General features: G+C 40.0%; 1 protein-coding gene across 3 annotated transcripts; it reads left to right on the top strand.

The window, feature by feature from the left end:
• Nucleotides 1-1,590: 1,590 nt before the first annotated feature.
• On the top strand, nucleotides 1,591-22,463 carry FBXO7 (F-box protein 7). 3 transcript variants are annotated; one of them, XM_081249880.1, is made up of 9 exons: nucleotides 1,591-2,835; nucleotides 6,541-6,631; nucleotides 11,640-11,867; nucleotides 13,209-13,350; nucleotides 15,722-15,805; nucleotides 17,990-18,085; nucleotides 20,220-20,396; nucleotides 20,725-20,762; nucleotides 21,767-22,463. In XM_081249880.1, the coding sequence occupies exons 1-9, from the start codon at nucleotides 2,714-2,716 to the stop codon at nucleotides 22,154-22,156; spliced, it is 1,368 nt and encodes a 455-aa protein (XP_081106006.1). In that variant the 5' UTR covers nucleotides 1,591-2,713; the 3' UTR covers nucleotides 22,157-22,463. The 3 variants fall into 3 exon arrangements, with proteins under 3 accessions (XP_081106006.1, XP_081106005.1, XP_081106007.1); XM_081249879.1 differs by having other exon boundaries at nucleotides 1,592-2,835; nucleotides 6,337-6,631; XM_081249881.1 differs by lacking the exon at nucleotides 1,591-2,835 and adding an exon at nucleotides 2,935-3,066 and having other exon boundaries at nucleotides 6,489-6,631.
• The last annotated feature ends 1,632 nt before the right edge of the window (nucleotides 22,464-24,095 follow it).

The raw sequence follows: 24,095 nt of genomic DNA, 5'->3' as shown, positions 1-24,095 counted from the left end.
TAAAGATGGACACCATATTAGCCTTGCACTACTTCCTCCAAGAATATTATTTCAGAGAGAAATAAACTTATATCTTGCTTAGGTCACTGTTATTTCAGATCTCTGTTCAAGTAGCTAAAGCTATATCCTGGCACAGCCACCAAATATAGCCATTTTCCAGGTTCTGTGATTTCTGTCTCTGAAACATCTTCCCTGCCCATCCCATTGTCTCCATTCCCACTGTCATGCCACCAGTTCCTTCTTCTCTCAGTTACCAAAAGAGCCTCCTAACTGGGCTGGTCTCTGGTCTAATGGTTTTCAAGGCAATTCTCTTCCTAGGGGGTATTTGGCAAAGTCTGGAGACATCTTTGGTTCTCACAACTGAGGGGGTGTGGTTATACGGGTGTTTTGCTGATAGACATCGGGGATGGCACTAAATAGCCTACAAGGCACAGAACAGTTCTCCACAGCAAAGACTTGTGAGGCCCAAACGTCAACAGTGCTGAGGTTGAGAAATTCTGACCTAATACATCTCCCGTATTCTACCAGTGATAGATTCACACTTCAGATCTGACCCATGCCCCTTGTGGTATACACCTGTCAGATTCATGGCCTCCTATCATCTTTTGAACAGCCTTCCTACATTTGGGGAAATCCGACTATTATAAGTCTCACTTCCTCAAGGAAAGGGTTCAGACCCAAAATTCCAGCCTCCTTTGCAGCCAGCTCTCAGTTTCTTCCCTCAATCAGATGCAGCCCATGAGCGTTTGATTTAGAAGTGAGCAAGGTAAGGAAACAGGCTCTTTTGGAAGCTTGGCATTTTGTTGGTGTAAAAACATGTGGCATTTGAAGGTGGCAGCCATTCCTCAGCGGTTCCTGGCAGCGGTGACAGAAGCTTCCTCCAGGGTGGGGTAGGGCGGCAGCAGCAATCCCAGTCATGATAGTTTCCTCATCAGGCCAGTTCTTCAGCGTGGTTCTGAGCGTCATTCCTGGAAGGTTAACTTAGGGTCACTTCCCCAGGCTTCCCCAGAATCCCCGAGCTATCCAGTATCCTTTTAATATGCTCTTTTTCTGCTTGGTCAGAGTCAGCCTCTATTGCTCAGAACTAAGAACCCTGATAGATAAAGCCTCCCCTGCTTAAAACTCTTCAGTGGCTTCCCATACATTCTAGAATGTGTCCCAAATCCTTTGCTTAGCTCGAGGCTCTTCTTTATCTGGGATATACCCACTCTGTCCTGTTGAGCCACCCTGCTCTGTCACCCTTCCTCAATTCCGTATTGCTTTGCTACTCAAGAACCCTCCTGGCACAGCAACCCTTCTCTATGTACCCCAGTCCCCAGGGCTGTTCTCATCTTTATCATAAACAAGATACTTTTTATGCTCTAACACAAGAGGTGATTCACTTACCTGTAAGCTCTGCACGGGTAGGCACATGTCTTCTCAGCACCTAGGACAATATCTGGCACAAAGCAGGTGATCAATACATACTTATTTAATGAATGAAGGTCAATGTTGGACAAGCACTGCCACCTATTGGGAGAAACTTTATTCAACTCTTTTATGATTTGGAAAATGGTTATCACACAAGGATGAAACTTGATGATCCTTTTTCCTCACCTAAGTGATCATCCTCATCATTATTGCCAGGCCCTCTGTGGTAGCCAGACTCCCAGATGGCCCCCAATGATCCCTGTCTCTTGGTACTCAGCCCTTTGTGTTGATTCTCCCACACTGAAGTCTTGGATTGTGATCAACAGAATGTGAGTGAAGTGATGGTGTGTGACTACTGAGATGAGATCATTAAAGACATTGTGGCTTCTTCCTTGGTCTCTTTGGGATCACCGGCTTTGCGGGAAGTGAGGATGTCACTGGGACACCCAAGTGGCCCGATGGGGAGGTCCATGCAGTGAAAAACCGAGGCCTCCGCCAACAGTCATGTGATTGAGATACTCCAGCCCTGACCTACACCTTGACTGTAATCTCATGAGAGACCACGACAGAACCGAACAGCCAAGCCAAGCCCAAACTCCTGCACTGTAGAACCTGTGGGACAGTGTTTGTTGTCTTAAGCTGTTAAGCTTTGGGGTGATTGTTATGCAGCGACAGATTACTAATACACTCTTCGACACAGATCACTGACTACAAGCTGTTTTAATTTTGCTATAACGGGAGAAACTACCAGAGCCTGGGCTCAACCTAAGGTTTCTCAGAGCGTATGGTGCTGGAGCCGGGCACCACGGAGGAAATGAGGTAAGAACCAGGTACACCTGGGCCTTGCGGAGTGGCGAGTAGTTTTGCCTGTAGCATCCCTTTCAGCGTTAACGTTCTCCAGGCACAACTGGAAAGAGGTGACACAGCGACAAGCAGAAGAGTCCCGACACCCGCGCCTTGCTGCAGTCTGGGCGCCTGCGCAGTGTGCTCCTAGGGCTCCCAGGGGGCGCTGTCGTGCGTCGAGTCATCGATCGCGAGTTCCCAAGCGGCCAGGCTCCACGCAGGCCACCAGCAGCCTGCTCGCGGGGTGGGCTCCAGGGGGCGCCCTCAAGAGAGGGGGTGGGGCGCTCATGTTCCAGAAACCGTCCTGGCGGGGCCTTCACGCCGTTACATCTCAGTATCCCCATAGCTCCGGCAGTCGCCGCTCCGGTGCCGCCGCCGATTGAGGCGGGAGCTGACCCGCCGCGCCGTCGTCACCGTCGCCGCCTCGGGGTCCCGGCCCCTGGGCCCTCCTGCGGCCGCCATGAAGCTGCGGGTCCGGCTTCAGAAGCGGACCTGGCCGCTGGAGATGCCCCAAGCAGAGCCGACGCTTGGGCAGCTGCGCGCGCACCTAAGGCAGGCCCTGCTGCCCACCTGGGGGTACAGGTACGCGAGAGGCGGGGGCGCGCGCGGCGAGTCGGGGAGGAGCGCCGGGTGGCGCGGGCACGCCCCGGGCTGTCACGTGAGGCCGGGCGGCGAGCTGGGCGTCGCGGGGCCCGCGGTCTTGGACTGTGACACGCAGGCCGGGTGGCGAGCGGGCACTGGGGCTGCAGCGTGCGGGGTCCCGGCTCCCAGAGGTCATGGCCCAGCGTCTCGGGGGCTCCGATCCCCTCCAGGGTGAGCCTTCGCTTCCGTGTTTGCAGTAAACGATCCTAGGGATAGGCTAGGATGCAAAATTCTCACGTCCTTTGAAATGTAAGGTTGGAAATTATGGGTTTGGCTTGGGTTAAACCTTTCGAGGCTCTCAGGCGTTTAAGTTCACCATCTCCAGCTGTCGAAGTATTTCAGTGAAAAAGTTTGGAAAGTACTAGAAGGAGTTAGAAACCTGCCCTCCATCCGAGGCCACCTGTAACCTGGTACCGCTGCTTTCAGGCTGCAGTCACCTTAAGACTCCGTTAAGTGTTTACGTGCCAGGCGCCGCTGTGGGTACTTTGACTTACCAGCTGCAGTTTTACAAAGTGCAGTGTGTCGGTCTGTTTCAAATAATAATATTTTCCTGGGCAAGATGTTGCTTTTTTTTTTTTTGGATAAAAACTATGGAAAACGTTGGCCTTATGATGACCCTGGAGATCTTGCAGTTTGGGGGCAGTGACATTGACAAGTAATGGATCAAATTCTGTTATTTATGGGGCTGCAGATGAGGCTGCTTTGTTTCCAAAAGGGTATCCTGGGGACAGTAATCTGGGAGGAGCGACAAGCGTAAGGGTGGTCCTCTTCAAATACTGAGCTACCGAATTTGGAATTTGAGTGTGCTGAGAAAAAATAAAAAAGATGTTCTCTGAGGCTTTTTAGATGAATTCTTCAAAAGAAAACCTTTCTGTTAATTAAATGGTTCCTTTCATAAGACTTTTATAAACTTACATTTTATTTTTAGGGAATTCAGTAAAATGAGGCCATATTATGAACGTCTCACCCTTTCATTTTTCAGGCTAAGACAATACTACATTCAAAGTAAGCCTTTTTTTCTCCAAATTAAAAACATAAATACAGAAAACGAGGTATTGACATAACTCCTTTTAGGCATTATATATTAATTGATATGCCTGTTGTTTTTTTCTTGGTGTTAAAAAACCTAAGTGTTTTGTATCATTACCCCACCACAAATTGTCAAAATTAACTTCTCTTTTTAAAGTATTTTCATATATATGTATATATATATTATTATTTTTTAATTAGGTGGGACACTCTGGAAAGGATGTGAAACGCAGTATGATGCTTTGTTTACCCAAGAGCCCAAGTTAGTTTCGCTTTCAGGTTTGTTTTTACAGTCGAGGCTGGTTAACTGGAAGGAATGTTAAGCTTCAGCTTGTGAAAGTAAATTCATTCTTCTGAAAGTATGTTCATTTTATAATAAATGGGCAGTTTAAAAATGTGTCCATATGATATTACTACTTTTAAAGTGTCCTTGCTGAGCAAGTGGATCTGGGATTGTCATAAAATAATTCTCAAAGGCCTGGAGTTTCTAGGGTGGCACTTCCTGATGAAAATATTATTTTTTTCACGGTTTCAGAAAACAGGATCAATAACGACTCTCCTGGAAAACCATGTATTACTTTAGAAATAGCTCTTCTTCCCTTTTTCTAAAGGGGAGGCCGACATTTTATTAAGCAGACAATTCTTTACCGTTTTTACAAATCGATATTTGAACGAACATTGTGCTAGATACCATTTAAAAAAACAACCTTGTGCTGTGACAAATGATCCATAAAAACATAGCTCATTTGAGGTGTTTTTCTTTTTTTCTGCTAAAAATGGGATGTTGTTTTTCTGGGTAGTTGGCAGATTTTCAACATTTATCAACACATTTGAAAACAGAGGCATAGCTACTTATTTTCTAATAAGCAGGAGTAGTTCTTAAAGCTTCAGTAATTTCTCTACCAAAGACACTTTAATTGGTAAGACAAAATGTATTTATATGTGCAAGAAAAAACATAAATGAATTATGGGGAGCACTTTTGAAAATGTAGCATTTTAAGAACAAATAAACAGAACATGATTTTCAAGGGACTTCATCCTTTGTTAACCTCTCAAAAAGTTAATGAAGTTAGCATTGCTGAGAGTAAATGTCTTATAAAATGTTCTGCAGTGGTTTGTTAATTATTCCTCACCACTGTGTAATGAAATGATTGTTCTCTCAAGGTCAGATAATCTGCGATGCAGAAAGGATGGGAGTTCCTTGCTTCAGACTAATTTGAGCTCTTAGCTTGTTTAGCACTGGGTTTTTGGATTTGTGTTGTCTTTCATATAAGAGACATTATAACTGGTGCTCAGTAAGAAGGTTGAACTTATCAGTAGGAGGGATGAATTTATACTCAGTCATCTACATGAACTCATCTGACTTTTTGTGATTATGAATATTTGTTTAGGACACGGGTCTAGTATTTTGGAACCATAAGCTAACTGTCCTGGAAGGATATTGTTAATTAGCCCTGATTTCAGCCTCATCTTGATCTCTCCATCTAATGTTCATTGGTTGCATCCATTCCACAAATACTTCTATTTGCCAAGTGCTGGAGATAGTTTTGAACTAGACAGACAAGGTACCCATCTCATGAAACTTAAATCCTAGTTGTAGGGGTGGGGAAGAGAGCGGATAAGCAAATAAATATGATATTTTCAAATAGCAATGTTGTAATAAAAATAAAACAGAAGAATGAAATAGAGTGATGGAGGCAGGTGGAAGGCATCTCAGAAGAGGTGACATTTGGGTTGAGACCTGGGTGATGAGAAAGGCTCAAGTCATCTGAAGAACTGGAAGAGCAGATGCAGAGGCCCAAAGGCTGCAGTGAGGTTGATCTGTTTTTAGGAATGAGTCGAATGGAGAACAGCTAGTAAGAGGATGGGTGAGGTAGGAGAAGTAGATCAGATGTTGGGCTTTGGAGGCCATGTTAAGGATTCTATTCCAAGGTCAAATAGAAGCCATTGGAGAATTCTCAGCAGAGGAATGATGTAATATAATTTATATTTTAAAGAGGCTATATTTCATTGAATCTCAGTTGCTGTCAATCCTGAGATGCACATTCTTATGTCACACTAAATGAAAAAATGCTGTCCATTAAGCGGTGATATGTCATCGATTGTAAGAAGCATCCTATTTCAAAGGTGACAAAGTATAAAAAGTGTGTATCTTAGAATTGATGAAAACATGGATTAACGATAGAGAATTACTGATCCTATCCCCCAGGCTAGAATCTATAACCTAAGCATTTGGTGATAAGAATAAATAATTTTGATACTTTTTCCAAGCTTTGGCTTTCCTCTTATCTTCGTTTTGTTTTCATTAGTTCTGCTGGGGTCATACTGTGTACCTTATATATGTTTCAAATGTATTATTGTGGGTAATGGTAATAGGTAGCTCTTACTATCCTTATCCATCTTTCTTGGCAGTTCGGATACCCGGTTTGCAATTACATTGAACAACGAGGATGCCCTCACTGGAGATGAAGAGACCTTGGCTTCATATGGGATTGTTTCTGGGGACTTGATATGTTTGATTCTTGAAGATGCCATTGCAGCACCTAACTTACCTTCATCCACAGATTCAGAGCATTCCTCACTCCAGAATAATGACCAACCCTCTTTGGCCGCCAGCTCCAGTCAGTCCAGCATACAGGATGAACAACTGCGTGATTCATTCCAAGGACAGGCAGCCCAATCTGATGTCTGGAATGATGGAAGAATGGTGGGTATTAAAATCAAGACAAGAAATAGAGTAGTTGATAAATCATACTGAATAGCTCAATTGAATTCTGTACCAGTCAGGATAATTATCATCAGTAGACTGCAGATTATAATCTTATAGAAAATTTATTTTTATTTTAATTACTTTATTTTTATTGAAGTATAGTTGGTTTACAATATTATATTAGTTTCAGGTGTACAATGTAGTGATTCAATTTTTAAATAGATTGTACTCCATTTAAAGTTACTACAAAATAATGGCTATACTTCCTTGTGCTCTACAATATATCCTTGTTGCTTATTTATTTTATACACAGTAGTTCGTATCTCTTAATTCCATATCCCTATCTTGCCCCTTCCCCACTGATAACCACTAGTTTGTTGCCTATATCTGTGAGTCTGTTTCTGTTTTGTTGTATGCATTCATTTGTCTTATTTTTTAGATTCTACCTATAAGTGATAACATAGAGTATTTGTGTTTCTCTCTCTGACTTATTTCACTAAGCATCCTACCTTCTAGGTCCATCTATGTTGTTGCAAAATGGCAGAATTTAATTCTTTTTTATGGCTGAGTAATATTCCTGTGTGTGTGTATTTTAAGTTTTTAAAATTAAAGAAGTTGTCACCTCAGACTCTAGATGCTGATGTAAATTTGAAAATATGTGCACTGATGTTTTCTTCTCAAACCAGCTCCTCCTCTGTCAGTGGCAGTACTGTTTACCTGAGCTTAAAACTGCGGAATGATTTTTGACTCCTTATATCTAGCCCCTTAACAAGCCCTGCCTGTTTTTCTTTTCCATTCCAGGCTTCCAGTGTGTGTTCTTCAGTCTGCTTTCTGGGTTCATCTTCTTCTTGCACATTTATTTATTTTTTAATAAATTTATTTTATTTATTTATTTTTGGCTGCATTGGGTCTCCGTTGCAGCATGCGGGCTTTCTCTAGTTGTCGCGAGCGGGGGCTACTCTTCGTTGCGGTGCACGTGCTTCTCATTGCGGTGGCTTCTCTTGTTGCGGAGCATGGGCTCTAGGTGTGTGGGCTTCAGTAGTTGTGGCTCGCAGGCTCTAGAGTGCAGGCTCAGTAGTTGCGGCGCACGGGCTTAGTTGCTCCGTGGCATGTGGGATCTTCCCGGACCAGGGCTCGAACGCGTGTCCCCTGCATTGGCAGGATGTTTCTTAACCACTGCGCCACCAGGGAAGCCCCTTCCTGCACATTTTTGATTATGTTGTTCCCCTGCTCTTAGGTAACTCTGTGTCATAGGTACACATGGGCTCATAATTTTTGAACTGAAGAAGTCCAAATATCTCTAGTTCAACCCTCTCATGTCGCAGACGAGGAAAATGTTGTCTGTCCTCCTGTACCTAGTTTTTAAGGCTTTCTGAGCAGTTGCCCCGCAACCTTTGGGGGCTAGTTTCTGTTCCTCCCTCCTGTAAACTGCCATCTGCAGTCAGACTGGACTCCTCCTCCTCCTCCTCATTGTCCCTCTCGCAGCCAGCACCTGCGCACGCGCGCACCTGCACACGCTCACACCTGCGCGTGCGCGCACACGCACACATGCGTGCACACACACATACACACACACAGCCTAGCGACTGCTTCGCTCTCTGTTCTTGCTGCTCGCCCGGGGTGGAACCCCCTCCCTGTCCTCTCTCTCCTGTCCGCATCTCTACCCACCTTCCAAGGCCCTGCCAATGGCAGCCCAGTAGTTTTCTTCAGTTCCTTTGTATTGATCATCTTTATTGCCTTGTAAACACCTCATTATTTATTATTCTGCCTTTTGATTTCTTGTATGGCACAAATGGTCACTTTATTACTTAATATTTTAATACCAGTACATATGCCATCTTGTTAATTGTTTTGTGTGTGTACATTCATCATGTCAACTTAATTTTTTTTTTGCAGGCTTTAAATATTTATAAGTATTCATTGTGCCTATCATGTCATCAAGTATAGACAGATATTAAAAAATACTTTTTAGCTGATTGGTAAATTATAAAAATCATCTGTCTAGATGTTTAGTAATAGTATCCAGAGAGATTAAGTAAGTTAAAAAAGCTTTTATAAAGCTCAAAGTATTTTTATGAATTTTCTTTTCAGAAATTATTATGTATCTCTGAGATTCTGTCTCATAGAAGTAATCTAGAGAATGAGTAAGAATATTTAGTCAGATATTTAAATTACATTTCTGAATCTTTTTTGCTGATAGACTCATTCAGAGATTCTGGTAGAAGCATCCATTCCCTTTACTTTTCATAGTGTATATGATGGTTACTTTACTAGTTTCCTTTTGGAAAATTTTGAGACATTAGTATTGCCTCATGTTAGTAATTTCAATTCTAAAAGCATGCTGTTTTGTATTCTACGACTTGTATAGGGTGACTGTAGAATCTTAGTGGGGACATAGATGATTTTTATAATTTACCAATCAGCTAAAAAGTATCAGACCCTAATATTAGGGTCTTGTTCCATACTTGTTCCACTCACTTGTGAATGACATATGACAAATGATCTGTTTAGAGAGGTGGTGCTAAACATTTTTTCTCATCTCCACATGCATGAAGAGTATGATAAGTACTTATATCATATCAGGATGGCTCAGAGAACGTCAGTGGTTCTCATGGAGTGAGAGTAGAGTTTGATAAGCTCACCAGGGGATTCTGATATCTTCCTCCCATGTCATTATCAGTCTAGGGTAACCTTTTAAAATATTTTTCCCACATATATTCTCTCCCATACGACTGTCAGTAAGTAGTAAATGGCCAGAAGTTAGATATAAGAAGCAAAGAGCATATATACAGGCATACCTCATTTTATCGCACTCAGTTTTAATGTGCTTTGCAGATACTGTGTTTTTTACAAACTGAAGGTTTGTGGCAACCTGGTGTTGAGCAAGTCTGTTGGTGCCATTTTTCCAATAGCATTTGCTCACTTCTGTGTCACATTTTGGTAATTCTCACAATAGTTCAAAATTTTTTGTTATTATTATATTTGTTATGATCTGTGATCAGTGATCTTTGATGTTACTATTGCAAAAAGGTTACGACTCACTGAAGGCTCACGTGATGGTTAGCATTTTTTAGGAAAAAAGTATTTTTAAATTAAGGTATGTACATTGTTTAGACATAATGCTATTGAATACTTAATAACTACGGTATAGTGTAAACATAACTTTTATATGCATTGGGAAACCAAAAAAGTTGTGTGACCTGCTTTATTGTGATATATTCACTTTATTGCAGTGGTCTGGAACCCAACCTGCAATATCTCCAGGTATGTCTGTAATTCATAATTTAGTTAGGTGTTAAGTGGTTTTAATAAGTAGTTTCTCCTTTCTCAAAAATATGATGGAGCCTCGGTTTTAGGTAATATGGATTGTCATCAACGTCGAGGTTTTAACAAATGAATTTGGATCTTTTCCATAAGCCATCAGGGCTCAGGTCCTCAGGGATTTTGAAAGAAACAACCTCTTGTTCCCTTACATTCTTCCACTGTTTCACTCATATTATGTAATTTTAATTTCCTTTCCTAATGGAAATACGAACTTAAAAGAAACATGTGCTTTGCATTAAGAGTTGAGCACATACCTAGGAAATAGTCTTTCTGAGCAAAATTAATATAGGTAACTCAGTCTTACTGAAGCAGTCTATTGTGTCTAAAAGCCCTGAACTGTGAGTCTGGAGATCTTTGTTTATTTCAAATTTTTATTAGCTGGTAACCTTGATTATGTTATTTAATCTGAATCAAAATTACAGTACGTATAAAAAGGTGACGTCATCCGTCTTACCTATTTTACAGAATTTTTGTGTGGTGTAAATTAGAAAACAATGAAATCAAAAACATGAAATTGTAAGAATTGTAAGATTTTATCCTTCAGCATTTGTTCAACAAGCATTTACTGTGTACCTACTGTGTGCCAGGTACTGTATGGGTGTTACAAAAATGGGTGACATGTAGTCTGTTCCTTTCTAAGCTTGTGGTTATGGTAGGATATAGACATGTAATCAGAAAGTTGCAAAACAGTGTGATAAAGTGCAATAATCAAGGCCTTTGCAAGGCAGAGAGGTAGTCTATAACCTGAAGAGGTGGGGAATACCAGAATGGGGAGGAAGGGACTGTGGAATGTGAACTTGATACAGAGTCAGGGATCAGGTGATGAAGGGCCCTGAATGCTAAGGAGTTTAGGAGTTTGGACTTTATTTTGTAAGCCTGCATTTCTCAGCATGGCCTCTATGAAAAACTTGTGAGATTATAAGTAAGTGTTATGGGGATGCTGAGTGTTAAGGAAGGAGGATAGTGTTTCTTGGTTAAATGTTGTGCACACTTTCTGTTATTATTGGACTTCTCAGAGCTTTATAATGCCAAAGTGTATTTTGTGAATATGGAGGGTGAGGTTAGGTGGCTATGTCATGTAGCATTTCCATACTTATTTGATTGTAGACCTCTTTTTTCCTAAGAACACTTAGGGTCACATTCCAAGGCACAATTTAGGGCAGTGCTGCTGTCTGCATAGGGGAAGTACTGGCAAGTTTAAGCAGGGACATGGGACATAATTGGATTCTCAATTGTCAAAAGCCTCTGGCAGCAGTGGGTGGAATGTATTGGAAGACAAGAAAGAGGAGTGAAGGTATACTTGGGGAGGCAGTTGCTGGAGGTTAGGAGATAAATGAGTCTGAAGTACCACTGGAGTAGGAAGGGGCAGATTTTGGAGATATTCAGGAGATGGAGTCAGTAGACCTTTGACAGCTAATCATATTGGGGGTGGCGCTTAATAAGTCGAGGGGGAAGTCTAGGATGATTTCCAGGTTTTTGGCATATCAGCCAGAATTAATGGAGATAAGGAATTCAGGATGGAGGAGCAGATTGCAGGCTCATTTGTTGAGGAGGGCTTGCTGAAAATGTGTACCATTTCTGAACCTCTGAGCGCTAATCTCAGTTCACTTTGAATACAAAATTTACGGTGAAAAAATGAAAGTCTATTTAAAGAATTCGTTGTTTTTGTTATCCTTTTCAGTCAGAGCCTAGTCACAGTTTTGAAGCTGAGTCAATTCCAGATGTCGTGGATGCGGAAGAGGGCACAGGTTTCTTTCCCTCAGAACCAATGCTCTGCAGTGAATCGGTGGAAGGGCAAGTGCCACATTCATTAGAGACCCTGTATCAGTCAGCTGACTGTTCTAACCCCAGTGATGCCCTGATAGTATCCATACATCTTCTCATGTTGGAGTCGGGTTACATACCTCAGGTAAGACTACAGAGTGCAAACGTTTCCCATTAGAAGAGGGGTGGTGCTCTAGGTTTCCTTATTAAATGGGTTTGGGTATTAATGTGAAGTGTCGAACACAGCGATGAGCATACAGTAGGCAGTCAGTAAATGTTCTCTTCCCTCTTTTCCTTCTTTTTTTCTCCTTTATTTCCTTGTCAGCTTTTAGTTAGTATTATAGAATTGATGGCAACTATAGTTTAAAAAAACCCAGAAGTTTATATGTGATCGTATGTAGGTAAAATGTTGTCAGTGCGTGTGGATTGGGCATGACTAGATAGATGGCTCACCAGGTTATTTTTTAATGTTAGTGGTTCTGTGGATTGCCACTGACTTAGTAAGATTCAGTTAGGAAGAGGGATATTGTTCTTATGCTGTAGTTGCTTACCTTCATTCATTCATTCCTTATCCATTTGATAAATGTCTGCCAGTGTCAGGTGCAGTGCCTTGTCTCTGCTTTCAGGTTCCTTACAGTCCAAGAGTAGGAGAGAGAGACAAGTATACAGACCGTTATACTGTATTGGCTAAATTGTAGGAGAAATGCATACATATATAGGATGCCAGAGGTTCACAGAGGAGAACATTTAGAAGTTTTTCAAATTTTAATGTGCTTAAGAATACCTAGGGATCTTATTAAATGCAGATTCTGATTTAATAAATCTAGGGTGGTGTCTGAGATATTATGTGAGCATACTCTACATGATAGCAATGCTGCTGGTCTGGGGGCCATGTTATGAGTAACAAGTATATAGACGAATTCAGTGATCATTGAACACGTGCACCATGTCATGCCAGGAATTAGAATATAAAGATACTGGGACAGTCCTTATCCTCAAGGAGTCTGTAAGTGGGGGAGAGAAACAAAAAGGAAATTATAACATATTATAATACAATTAATAACATAATAGAAGTATGTAACAATAGAAATATGAACAGAATGTTAGAGGGTGAGAGAGTGGGAATGACAAAAAGGATTTGTTTTGAAAAAGGCTTCACAAAGGAAGTGGCATTTGAACTGGGATCTTGCATAATGATACGGCTTTGCTAGGCAGAGCAGTGAGACTTTGAAGTGAGAAATCAGTCTCTATCTCTGATATCATTTTATTTATTTGAACAAAAGTTTTGATGGCAGATAATATATTGTAACTTTTTTTCTATCCAAGTTTTAAATATTAATAGAAATATTAATGATTTGATAAATTTTACTAAAGGGACTGTATGGAATGCTTATTTGTAGACAAGTTAGGGGCCTCTTGGGTTTTTAATCTTTTTGAGAGTAATACGGTTCTTCATTATTTGTTTCCCTTTCATTTCACTCCCCAGGGAACTGAAGCCAAAGCTGTGTCCATGCCGGAGAACTGGAGGTCAGGGGGCGTGTATAAGCTACAGTACACGCATCCTCTCTGCGAGGGTGGCTCTGCTGCTCTCACCTGTGTGCCTTTGGGAAACCTCATCGTCATAAATGGTAATTGGATGGCATAGTCATGCTCGTTAGTTTGTGAATCTTTACATGTTTCTCTCCAGAAATTTTATAGCCACTTCAGTGATGGGCTATCATGATGCAGTTAGGAGTCTTAACTTTGTTTAATCCTGAGCCCACTGATAACATGGGTCTGAAAGGTTATAGAATACAGGGCTGATGTTTATGCTAGCAGCCTTCACTCTAGAGGCAGCTATACTCTTATGCTGTCTTAACTGTGTAATTTTTTTGCTCCAGGGGGAGTTGTGATACTAGGAGTAAAATGAGTCTATTACATATGAACTCTTTAAAGAATACGTTTTCTTTATGCCTGTGGATGGCTTTGTAATTTTTGTTTTACTAACCAAGGTCTTGAACCTGAGAGATGGTGAAAGGTGAGGTTGAGCTGGGGTCATTTTTTATCTAGTTTGGCATCTCTGAATGCATAGAAGTACCACTAAAGGTTCTGAGGCCTCAGTATGTGTTTTATCCCCCTACTACCCACCCTCAAGTAAGTCACTCTGAATAAGAGTTTCTTTTTCTAGTTCTCCTCTTTCATACTAAGAAATTTCACTGGATAGCAATACGTTCTATTTTTGTATTTCATTTTAGCTCAGATGCCATCCAGAGATCTATACCAGCTACCAGGGGTCTATGGAATAGTCTCATAATCACACATCCTGGAGATCCATTTGAGTGACTAGACTCTTTTGTTTTTGTTCTGGTTTGATTTTTGAGGTTTACCCTTTTGCATTTTTTATTTTTCATTACAGCTCATCTTTTGTACAGCAGAGACAGTTGCCTTGATATATCTTAGCTCAGTGGTTTTCAATATGTTCTGCAGCTGCTAGTTTCTGCTGAGATGGGAGCAAGGAGGTGGCTTGGTAGAGTCACTGTCGCTACTTGACCCTTGAGCAGCAACATGTATGCCTGTTTCATTTAGTGAGGTCCCTTGTAAGATTTTGTTGGGAAAAGCTTTTTCTGCTAAAATCTATTTGAAAGCCACTGACTTACACTGTGATCTTTGAAATAAAAGATAGTTTTAGGTTCCTTTTATGTAATTCTTTCTATTTCTTTTTAATCACTAGATTCTTTGAAATGTTATTTAAAAGTCTCAAATTTTCAGCTTTAACAGCTTTAGTGGCATTTCACATTTGTAGGACGTGACTGATGGCACTAGGACCTAGCAGTGTCTCTTCAACAGTTCATCACAGTCAGCAAATGTAACTTTTGGCTGGGCATTCTTATACAAAGAGGGCCAACAGTGTCTAATCATACTGCTGCATCACATCATAACTTGCAAGGTTGCAGCTATCAAATAGTAAATGTGAGGTTGTAATTTTTGCCTCAATTTCTTATAAATCACTTTAACGACACGTGTACATTAACCTTTATTTACTAGTCTTAAGATACTTAACATAGAGAATAGCTACTAAATGTCTTAGTTTCTGATGGTTTGTTCCTTTAATAATTCTTGGCAAATCATCTACTTGTGGATGTAAGTGGCAGACAGCCATTCCAGAACCATTCCAGGCCTGGTTCTTTGAAAAGGAGCAGCATGTCCTTAAATCTTTGCTTCACCCGAGACATCCTGCTCAGTGCACATGTGCACGAGCACATCACTGGCTCTTTCATGGAATGAAACGAAGTGCGCCTTTGCATATAGGATTAAAAATGAACCCTCTGGTGATGTCAAGAATATTGATCCTCTGAGTTTAGAGAGAGATGATACTGTGAAAACTAGCAGGATTCTTTTAATAAATAGGAGAAGACTCACTGCCAAGGGTTAAATAAAAAGTAAATGGAGTTTTTAGTGACCTTATTAGAAATAATGATTGTATTGTGTTTAACTGTCTCCTATTAACCTTGTTGCATATCTTTCAATTATTAATAAGCTGCTGTTGGGAAGACTTAGTGGGTTTCATATAAAGGTGCTTACTGTAGTTTTTTTTTTTTTTTTTTGCGATACGTGGGCCTCTCACTGTTGTGGCCTCTCCCGTTGGGGAGCACAGGCTCTGGATGCGCAGGCTCAGCGGCCATGGCTCACGGGCCCAGCCGCTCCGTGGCATGTGGGATCTTCCTGGACCGGGGCACGAACCCGTGTCCCCTACATTGGCAGGCGGACTCTGAACCGCTGCGCCACCAGGGAAGCCCTGTAGTTTTTAAAAGTGGTGTTTTAGAGTGATTTTACTTAATGTGATGCAGGTTTGCACTTTGGACTTTGCTGTGAGGGAAGGAAATAAGAATAGGGCAGTTTGTTTGTATAATGTGTTTTTCCTATATATGGGGGCAAGGGAATGCAAGTCCATACTAAAAAGTGAAGGCAGTTGATGAAATGGCAAAACTTTTTCATCATCTTTCTTTTGCTTATTTACAGCTACACTAAAAATCAACAATGAGATTAGAAGTGTGAAAAGACTGCAGCTGCTGCCAGAATCTTTTATTTGCAAAGAGGAATCAGGTAATATAACCATGATTGAACTTCTGGGATGAAGCTTTGAGAGGTTTGCTTTAAAAAAACAGAAAGGTAATGTTCAAAAGACTTAACAGTTTCTGGATAAGATTAAAGCAAATTTAAGACAATGTTGTAGGGTTTCGGTTTCTTTCCTATTTCTCTTAGGGTCTTGGATACTGAATTATATTTATACATCACACACCATTGATGCTTCATAATTTCTTCCCTTTTTTAAAAAAATTAATTTATTTATTTTATTTTTGGCTGCATTGGGTCTTTGTTGCTGTGCAGGGGCTTTCTCTAGTTGTGGTGAGCGGGGGCTACTCTTCATTGTGGTGCACAGGCTTCTCATTGCGGTGGCTTCTCTTGTTGTAGAGCACGGGCCTAGGCGCGCAGGCTTCAGTAGTTGTGGCACGCAGGCTCAGTAGTTGTGGCGCATGGGCTTAGTTGCTCTGTGACGTGGGATCTTCCCAGACCAGGGCTCGAACACAGGTCCCTTGCATTGGCAGGTGGATTCTTAACCATTGTGCCAGGGAAGTCCTGATGCTTCATAATTTCAAAATTACTCTTTGTGGATTTTTCTAGCATTGTATTTAACCAGTATGGAGAGGATCTGTGTTTTGTGGAAACCATACACTGCAACTTCATTATCAAAGATTATCGAAGGAAAAACTGCACTCAAAATGTTTGCTTAAACTTATATAAATTTGGTTGCTATTTGATACAGATTGGAAATTTACCAAAAAGTTTGCATCCTAGGCATGGTTTTGCTTATGTTCTATAAAAATTAATAGATGCAAAGAAGAGGAGTTTTCTTTTTTCTTTCAGTTAAACCCAAAGTGTGAGAGGCAGGTAAGTAGTTGAAGGAGAAGAGATGAGGTGGAAAGGGAATTAACATCTTTTAGTACTTGTCTTTTGCTGGACATGGGCCTTTACAGATGTATTTTTCATTTTATCCTCATAGTAAATTTAGGTGGGTTTCAAAATCCACATGGGGAATGGTGTGGTATAGCAGGGAGATGGGACTTACAGCGGTGTCTTTTAAGGGAAGCTACCTAGATCTAGATCTTTGCTTTGAAGGTCTTGAGACTTATTCTTGTTAGTTCCCAGGGGAGATCAGGCCCTGAGAGACTAACTTACATAAACTAAAGCTGATAAGAAAAGGAGACATCAGAATACGTATTTATAATGGTCTCTGAACATTTAATGTCATACTAGGCCAGTGTTTCTCAACCATTTTTTCATTATCCCCTAAGGAGAGTTTGTACACATTTCCCCCCACCCCAAATCATTCTCCCTCATGAAATTTTAATTTCATAGATATACTGTATACTTATTTGTATACTGTGGCCCTTTGGAGGGTCACAGACCAATGTAATAGCTGGGATTTTTGCCTGGTTGGGGGCAATATTGTTTCTGTTGAGAACGTATGAACTAGACTGATAAATCTGTAAAGATGGTCTTACCATTAAGACCAGAAAAACTTGAAATTCCTTGGCTATAACACTTTATATTCATCTCTATACTATGGAGGAACTTGCCGTGGGGAGTAGAAATACTCTACATTCTATAGCAGTAGAGGTTGTTATGCCCATTTTCTAGATCAGGAAACAGGTCTAGAGGAGGTTAAATTACTTCAAGGTCACAGAGCTAATAAATGGTAGAATTTAGGATTGGAATAGATGTGACTCCTGAGACCTGTTTTTTAAGAACAATTTTTATAGAAATATAGCTCAGATGATCTGATTTCTGTTAAATAAGGAAAAAGGAAATGTAAAAGGAAGAAAGTTAATACTGTTAGATTACAAGTTTTCAGATTATATTAATTGAATACTTTCAATATGTAATTTTTATGTTGGGTAGGAATATGCTGCTCATTTGACAAGTCATTTTAATCAATTTTTACTGTGGCTTATAGTATAGTACCTAGGTACTGTTATTTACCCTTTTATTTGTAAGTTCCTAATTACTTTTATAGTAAGGAAAAATTTGTTTAAAGATGATTCAGCTCTCAGAGTTACACATTGTATTACTTCCTCTTCGACCAGAGACTTTGGTTCATTTCTGTTTATGTAGGAATTGTGAAAACTAACTTACCACTTTGATTTGGTTTGGCAGAAGTAGAGAACACCATTTCAAGTTTTTCCACTTGATTGTGTGTTTTGATTTTTCATTTAAAAAATATTCTAGGGGAAAATGTAGCCAAGATATACAAAGATCTTCAGAAGCTCTCTCGCCTCTTCAAGGACCAGCTGGTGTATCCTCTTCTGGCTTTTACCCGACAAGGTGAGAAATGGTAAATCATCACAGGTTGAATGGCTGGAAAGAATAGTAAGTTCATATATGTTTAAGGGTGACATAAACCTTCCCTCTTTTCTTCCCTCTTTTCTCATCCTAGTGGAAATTCTGCTCTTTTAAGACTCAGCTTAAATGTTAATTCCTTAATTGCTCTTCACACCCTCTTTGTATCTCCACTGCATTTTATACATATCTTTAATATAGCCCTTTATCCAGTGTATCATAATAATTTTTGACATTATTTCTCTCCACCTAAGGTTATGAATACCTTGAAAGCAGGGAATATGTCTTTTTCACTTTTGTATTCTCATCGCCTAGCACACGGTCAGGCCTATAATAGGTGTTCAGTAAATACATATATGAATAACATATAGCCTGTAAATTTGGTCTACTCTTTTTTTTTTTTTTTTTTTTTTTAATTAATTAATTTATTTATTTATTTAGGGCTGTGTTGGGTCTTCGTTTCTGTGTGAGGGCTTTCTCTAGTTGTGGCAAGCGGGGGCCACTCTTCATCACAGTGCGCGGGCCTCTCACCATCGCGGCCTCTCTTGTTGCGGAGCACAGGCTCCAGACGCGCAGGCTCAGTAGTTGTGGCTCACGGGCCTACTTGCTCCGCGGCATGTGGGATCTTCCCAGACCAGGGCTCGAACCCGTGTCCCCTGCATTGGCAGGCAGATTCTCAACCACTGCGCCACCAGGGAAGCCCAACTCTTTTTTTTTTTTTAAACTATTTATTGGGACTCTGTGCTAGGTACTTTGGATATTTCACATGCATTCTTATTTAATGCTAACAACTTTGAAGTAGATTTTACTCTCATTTTGTAGATGGTGAAGCTAATTCAGTGAGGTTTATAATTCACTCAAAATCCTTGTATTAATCAGCTTTCTCTTTGTGTTGTAGTAAAAAATATTTTAAAATCTTAAGTGAACATTTATGTCTCACTTGCATACATGCTGTGTGGGGCTTAGCTTTAGCCGAGGAGTGGTGAGTAGTCCTCATCCAGGACTTGCTCTTCTTGTGGCACAGGGAAGAGAGGACCAGTGGCCTAACCATGTGTTGGTTTTTAAAGCTTTTGTTCAGAAATGATATGCCACTTGCACTCACATTTCACTGGACAAAACAAGTAAAAATGGCCAAACCTGGTGACTGTGGGACGGGGAAGTATACCTATAGGGTAGAAAATGATAGGGTAGAATCATAATCTACCACATTCTTTTGGCTGGTAAATAATTTCAGGTTTATACAGATAGATATGTGGCTTTTGTCTGCTATTTGTATGTAGAAAAATGATATTTTAGGTCTCAAGTTGCATGGTGCCTAGGCTATTATAATCATAGTTTTCTTCTTTGGCTGGTGGTGAGGGAAAAGAATAATGTGAATTTTAAAACCCCTTACTGGACTTGATTATCTTTGCTAGTGGAGAATGGTATCCCATATATTCAAGGGAGCTAATAATCAAAAAATAATTTTCATTTGACTTCGGAATATATTATTCTTTTCCTTTCTTGGTTTTGCTTTTAAATTTGTCTACCTCCCTTCTTTTTCAGCTAGATATCAAATAATAGTAATCTAAATCTCGAGTGCTAATTATGTGCCAAACATTGTTCTGAGCACTCTGTATGTATTTACACATTTAATTCTCAACTCAGTGAGGTAGGTAATATTACTAACCCATTTTACAGATGAGAAAACTGAGTTAGAGTTTAAATAACTTGTCCAAAGGCACACAGCTAATAAGTAGCAGCATTGGAAACCAATTGCACAAGCCAATTAATTATCCATTTTCTATAGTTGAATAGAGAATTTTTTGTTGTACTGAATATCGCTTGAAACAAAGGAGGCCATTGGCTAGTATTTAGAAATTGTCATAGTTATTTATTTGATCTGTATTAAAAAGTAATTTGTTTCTCTACTAAAACATAAAGAGAATAAGGGGCTTGGAGTTAGTAGTAGTTATAGAGTTAACCTGGGGACAAAAGTTTGTTACAGATAACTTATGCTTGGATAATTGAGGATACCATCTAATTTATCATCTCTTTAGAAAGTTGGCAACTTTGGTTGAATATATGGGGAAACTGGATGTTCTTTACTCAGTGATACCTATTCTCTTTTTCCTTTTAGCACTGAACCTACCAGATGTATTTGGGTTGGTAGTCCTCCCATTGGAGCTGAAACTGCGGATCTTCCGGCTTTTGGATGTTCGTTCTGTCCTGTCTTTGTCTGCAGTTTGTCGTGACCTCTATATTGCTTCGAATGACCAACTTCTGTGGAGGTGTTTATATCTGCGGGATTTTCGAGGTGATTTCCATGATAACATGTTAACAAGAAAAGGGTTCTTTGTTACTGAGGTCTTAATTACTCAGCTTGCCAGAAATTTTAAGTTGTGGGCTTTTTTTTTAAGAGTAAGAAATAATCATAACATGGGCTTATTGTAAAGAGATTCTAAGCTTCATATACTTTTGCCTGTGTCCTGAAAACTCTCCCCATTCATTTCTGTGTTCTCTGCAGTACAAACAGTCCATTAGATCAAGTAGACTATTTCAGGATAGAAAATTGAAGTAAGACAGGTTTAATGTTGGATGAATGAAACGTTTTTAAATCTTTGTTTTTTGTTGTTTCTTTGTAGATGGTACTGTCAGAGGTCGAGACACAGATTGGAAAGAAGTAGGTATTTTTAAATACCAAGGCTAATGTTCATAGCACAGAAATAACTCGTGAATACATTAAGGGCATATTTTCCACTTTTTTATGATACAATGCAATGTTTTAATTAAATTTATTGCTAATTTTTAGTAAATGAAAATGTTTTCAACTTCTACCTTAGACTCAGTCCTTAGTGTCTTGTAATTACACAGGAAAAAGAATCTTTAACACAATGACTGTTTTCACCTTTACTTAATATATTCTTCCTTCTTCTGTTAAAAAAATTGAGTTGTTTTTGTGCTGGAGTAATCTTCAGCCGTTCAGCTAGCTAGAATAATAAATTATGAAGAGAATAAGTTATATTGTTTTATTTGCTGATACCACTGTAAAAAGACATTGATAGGACTCAGAAACTTGGGATGAAGGACTAGAGAATAAAATTCAATGAAAGTCCTCAAATACGTACAAAATACATAGTACTGTTCTTTAGGAATATGTTCCATCCTCTAAAATAGCATCTTTTTTTGTTATTTAAATTGAGGTCCATTAGGGACATAAGTTAGGTGAGAAATTGAACATAAGTGCTGGCCCCCCACCCCCTTCCCTGCCAGTACCTTAACTTTTTATATTGTGTGGCATGACATTTCAACAAATATTAAAATTTTCCACTTTCAAAAAAGGCTGACTTAAAATTGCATACCAGCTTGAGAGCTCTAGATTGCAGTCTTGAGAGTACATGTCACTCAGTTATCCCTCCTTTGGATGTATTGTTACTCCAGATTGGCACAATTGCTCAGTTGCAGTGTGGTTAAAGAATAGAGTTCATTTGGCATTGTGTTCATATCTACTACCTTATTCATGCAGATAGGAACTGGTAAAAGTTCTCTTCTGTGCACTGTTTTTTTTTTTGCCTGCCTTGATAGTATGGGAAAAGAAAAGTATATATAGATCTATACAATGAAAGCAAACGAACTTTGGGAAAACATCCAACTCACTTACCATATCTTGTCCTTGTTTTTCTATAGCTGTACAAGAAGAGGCACAAACAAAGAAAAGAAGCTCAGAGAGGGCGGCATGTGATGTTCCTGCCATCATCACCCCACCCCATTCCATTCTATCCCAACCCCTTGCACCCCAGGCCTTTTCCTCCCAGTTCACTCCTTCCTCCAGGAATTATTGGTGGTGAATATGATGAAAGACTAACCCTTCCTTATGTTGGGGATCCAATCAATTCACTCATCCCTGGGCCTGGGGAGACACCCAGACTGTTCCCTCCACTCAGACCACGTTTTGACCCAATCGGCCCCCTTCCAGGACCTAACCCCATCTTGCCAGGGCGAGGTGGCCCCAATGACAGATTTCCCTTAAGACCTAGCAGGGGTCGGCCAACTGACAGCCGGCTACCATTCATGTGACTGATTTATAATCTCATGCTGGAGCTTGTTTTGGTTTTGTTTTTTTTTTTTTAAACTACAGACGTCATCTTGTTGGGGTGCTATCTCTAGTGTTTTCTGATTGTGGTGGTGAGAAATGCAGTCACAGAAGTCTTTTGGTAGATATATTTAAAGCTCCAGGGGTGGTATAGCCCAAAGGTTACTGCATGACAGGGCTGGCCTTGGGAATAGTTGGTTCCTGACATCCCCTCTCTGAATTACCCTCTAGAATGAAGGTTAGACATTGATAATGTTCTACACCAGAATAATAAAAAAAAAATGTGAATTACACAGCAGTCTTGACTTTTATTACCGAAAGATATGTAATAAATATTCAGAACAGCTTTACAGCATTACTTGGACATTTCAAAATGATCAGAGAACTTACTCAGTGTCATCAGATTGTTGTAGGAGATTTTTTTTTTTTTTTTTTTTTTTGTAGTGGCACTCTTTTCTTCACCTGAAATCGTTCACAGAAGCCTGATTTGTGGAATGAATACAAGCAGAGCTAGTTTGGTTGAACTGGACATGGAGTGAGGGCTTTGGACACCTAGCTCAGTCCACCTCCTCCCTCTCTCTGCAGTTGTTCCTCAGGCTCTGTGCTGAAACATCTGGGCTCTGAAGCAGCACTGTTTGGCCACCATTGGGTTGTTAGGGACTCTTGTTTCTGGCTTCTTCTGGAGTGGAGTTATAGTTTCTTTTTCCTTGTGTTTTGAGTACTTGGAGCCTAATTTGTAATCTAAGTAGATGACATTTTAACAACAAAGTTACACTGCTTTGAGTGCTGCTCAGGTAGTTGTTCTGCAAAGAAATCCTCTTATTATTTGAAGAACATTTTGCTTTTAAGACTTAAAATACACAGAATTCAAGTTTTATTTTTCTTACAAGAAAAAGGCCAAACACAAATGTCTTAGCACATAAACAACTACTGGAAACATGCTATAGTGACATTAAAATCTGAATCACAACACAGGAATAAAACACTGTTAGTATCTGCAGAAAATAGGAATATTGCCAATGTCTTCCTGCTTTTAAAAAAAATCTGTTTTGCATATAAGGAAATGGCTTGGGATGCTATGTGCTGCAAGAATGTTTTAGAGTCCTACACATGAATTCGTACACATGAATTTTTTTTCTTTGCTATACATATGTATTGTCTTTTTTTCCCATCACAGTGAAGAAAATTCAATAAGATTTTCCAGAGGCCATGTCACCTTTAGTAGCATAATGTATAGGTAAAGGATTAGGGCTGTTGACATTCGTTTTTCCTATGGTATTTTGTAATATCTGAGCTATAGGACGGCCTTTAAAAAAGTGTCCACCAGAGGCCATATGGCTTTAATTGGGTCTGGGTTGAAAGAGTCACCCTGAAACTTCGATGGATAAAAACATCCTGGTTCTCTAGTACACCTTTCTGTGGCCTTATAATGTTAGGTTGCGCTGTATGTGGGGTGTGTGTGTGTAGTGGGGATGGAAGGACATAGAGATGACCAGAAGCACCATATACTATAAAACAGTAGTTTTCAAAATGCATTCATTTTCGAGTGGTCCTTGAGAGGTTCGTGAATGGTGTTGGTGTCCTGCAGACACAGGTGCTACTTTCTGACCTCACCTCGGACTTATATCCTACGTGATAAATCTCTCAGTTTAGGATACCAGTGGTGTGTCACACACCTAAATTTGTGGTCCTCTCAATAGTTTATTCTGAATTCTTTAAACCACCATCGAAGCTTTCCTTCTTGACTAGCTTTATAGTCAGAAGCTTGTAAAATCTACATTCTTTTCATTAGACTGAGACTGTTGAGCTTTATGTGTTGCTGGTGTATGATGAGAATGAAGTCATGGTTTGGTCATAGCCTGTTCACTGCGTAACTTTCCAACACAACTTTGATGTATTGTGATAGAAGATAGTGTAGAGCAG

Source organism: Mesoplodon bidens (genome assembly GCF_964165515.1).
Source record: "Mesoplodon bidens genome assembly, chromosome: 11".
NCBI classification, from domain to species: domain Eukaryota; kingdom Metazoa; phylum Chordata; class Mammalia; order Artiodactyla; family Ziphiidae; genus Mesoplodon; species Mesoplodon bidens.
The sequence above is the reverse complement of the archived record's forward strand: the minus strand, read 5'-3'. Positions and strand labels throughout refer to the sequence as shown.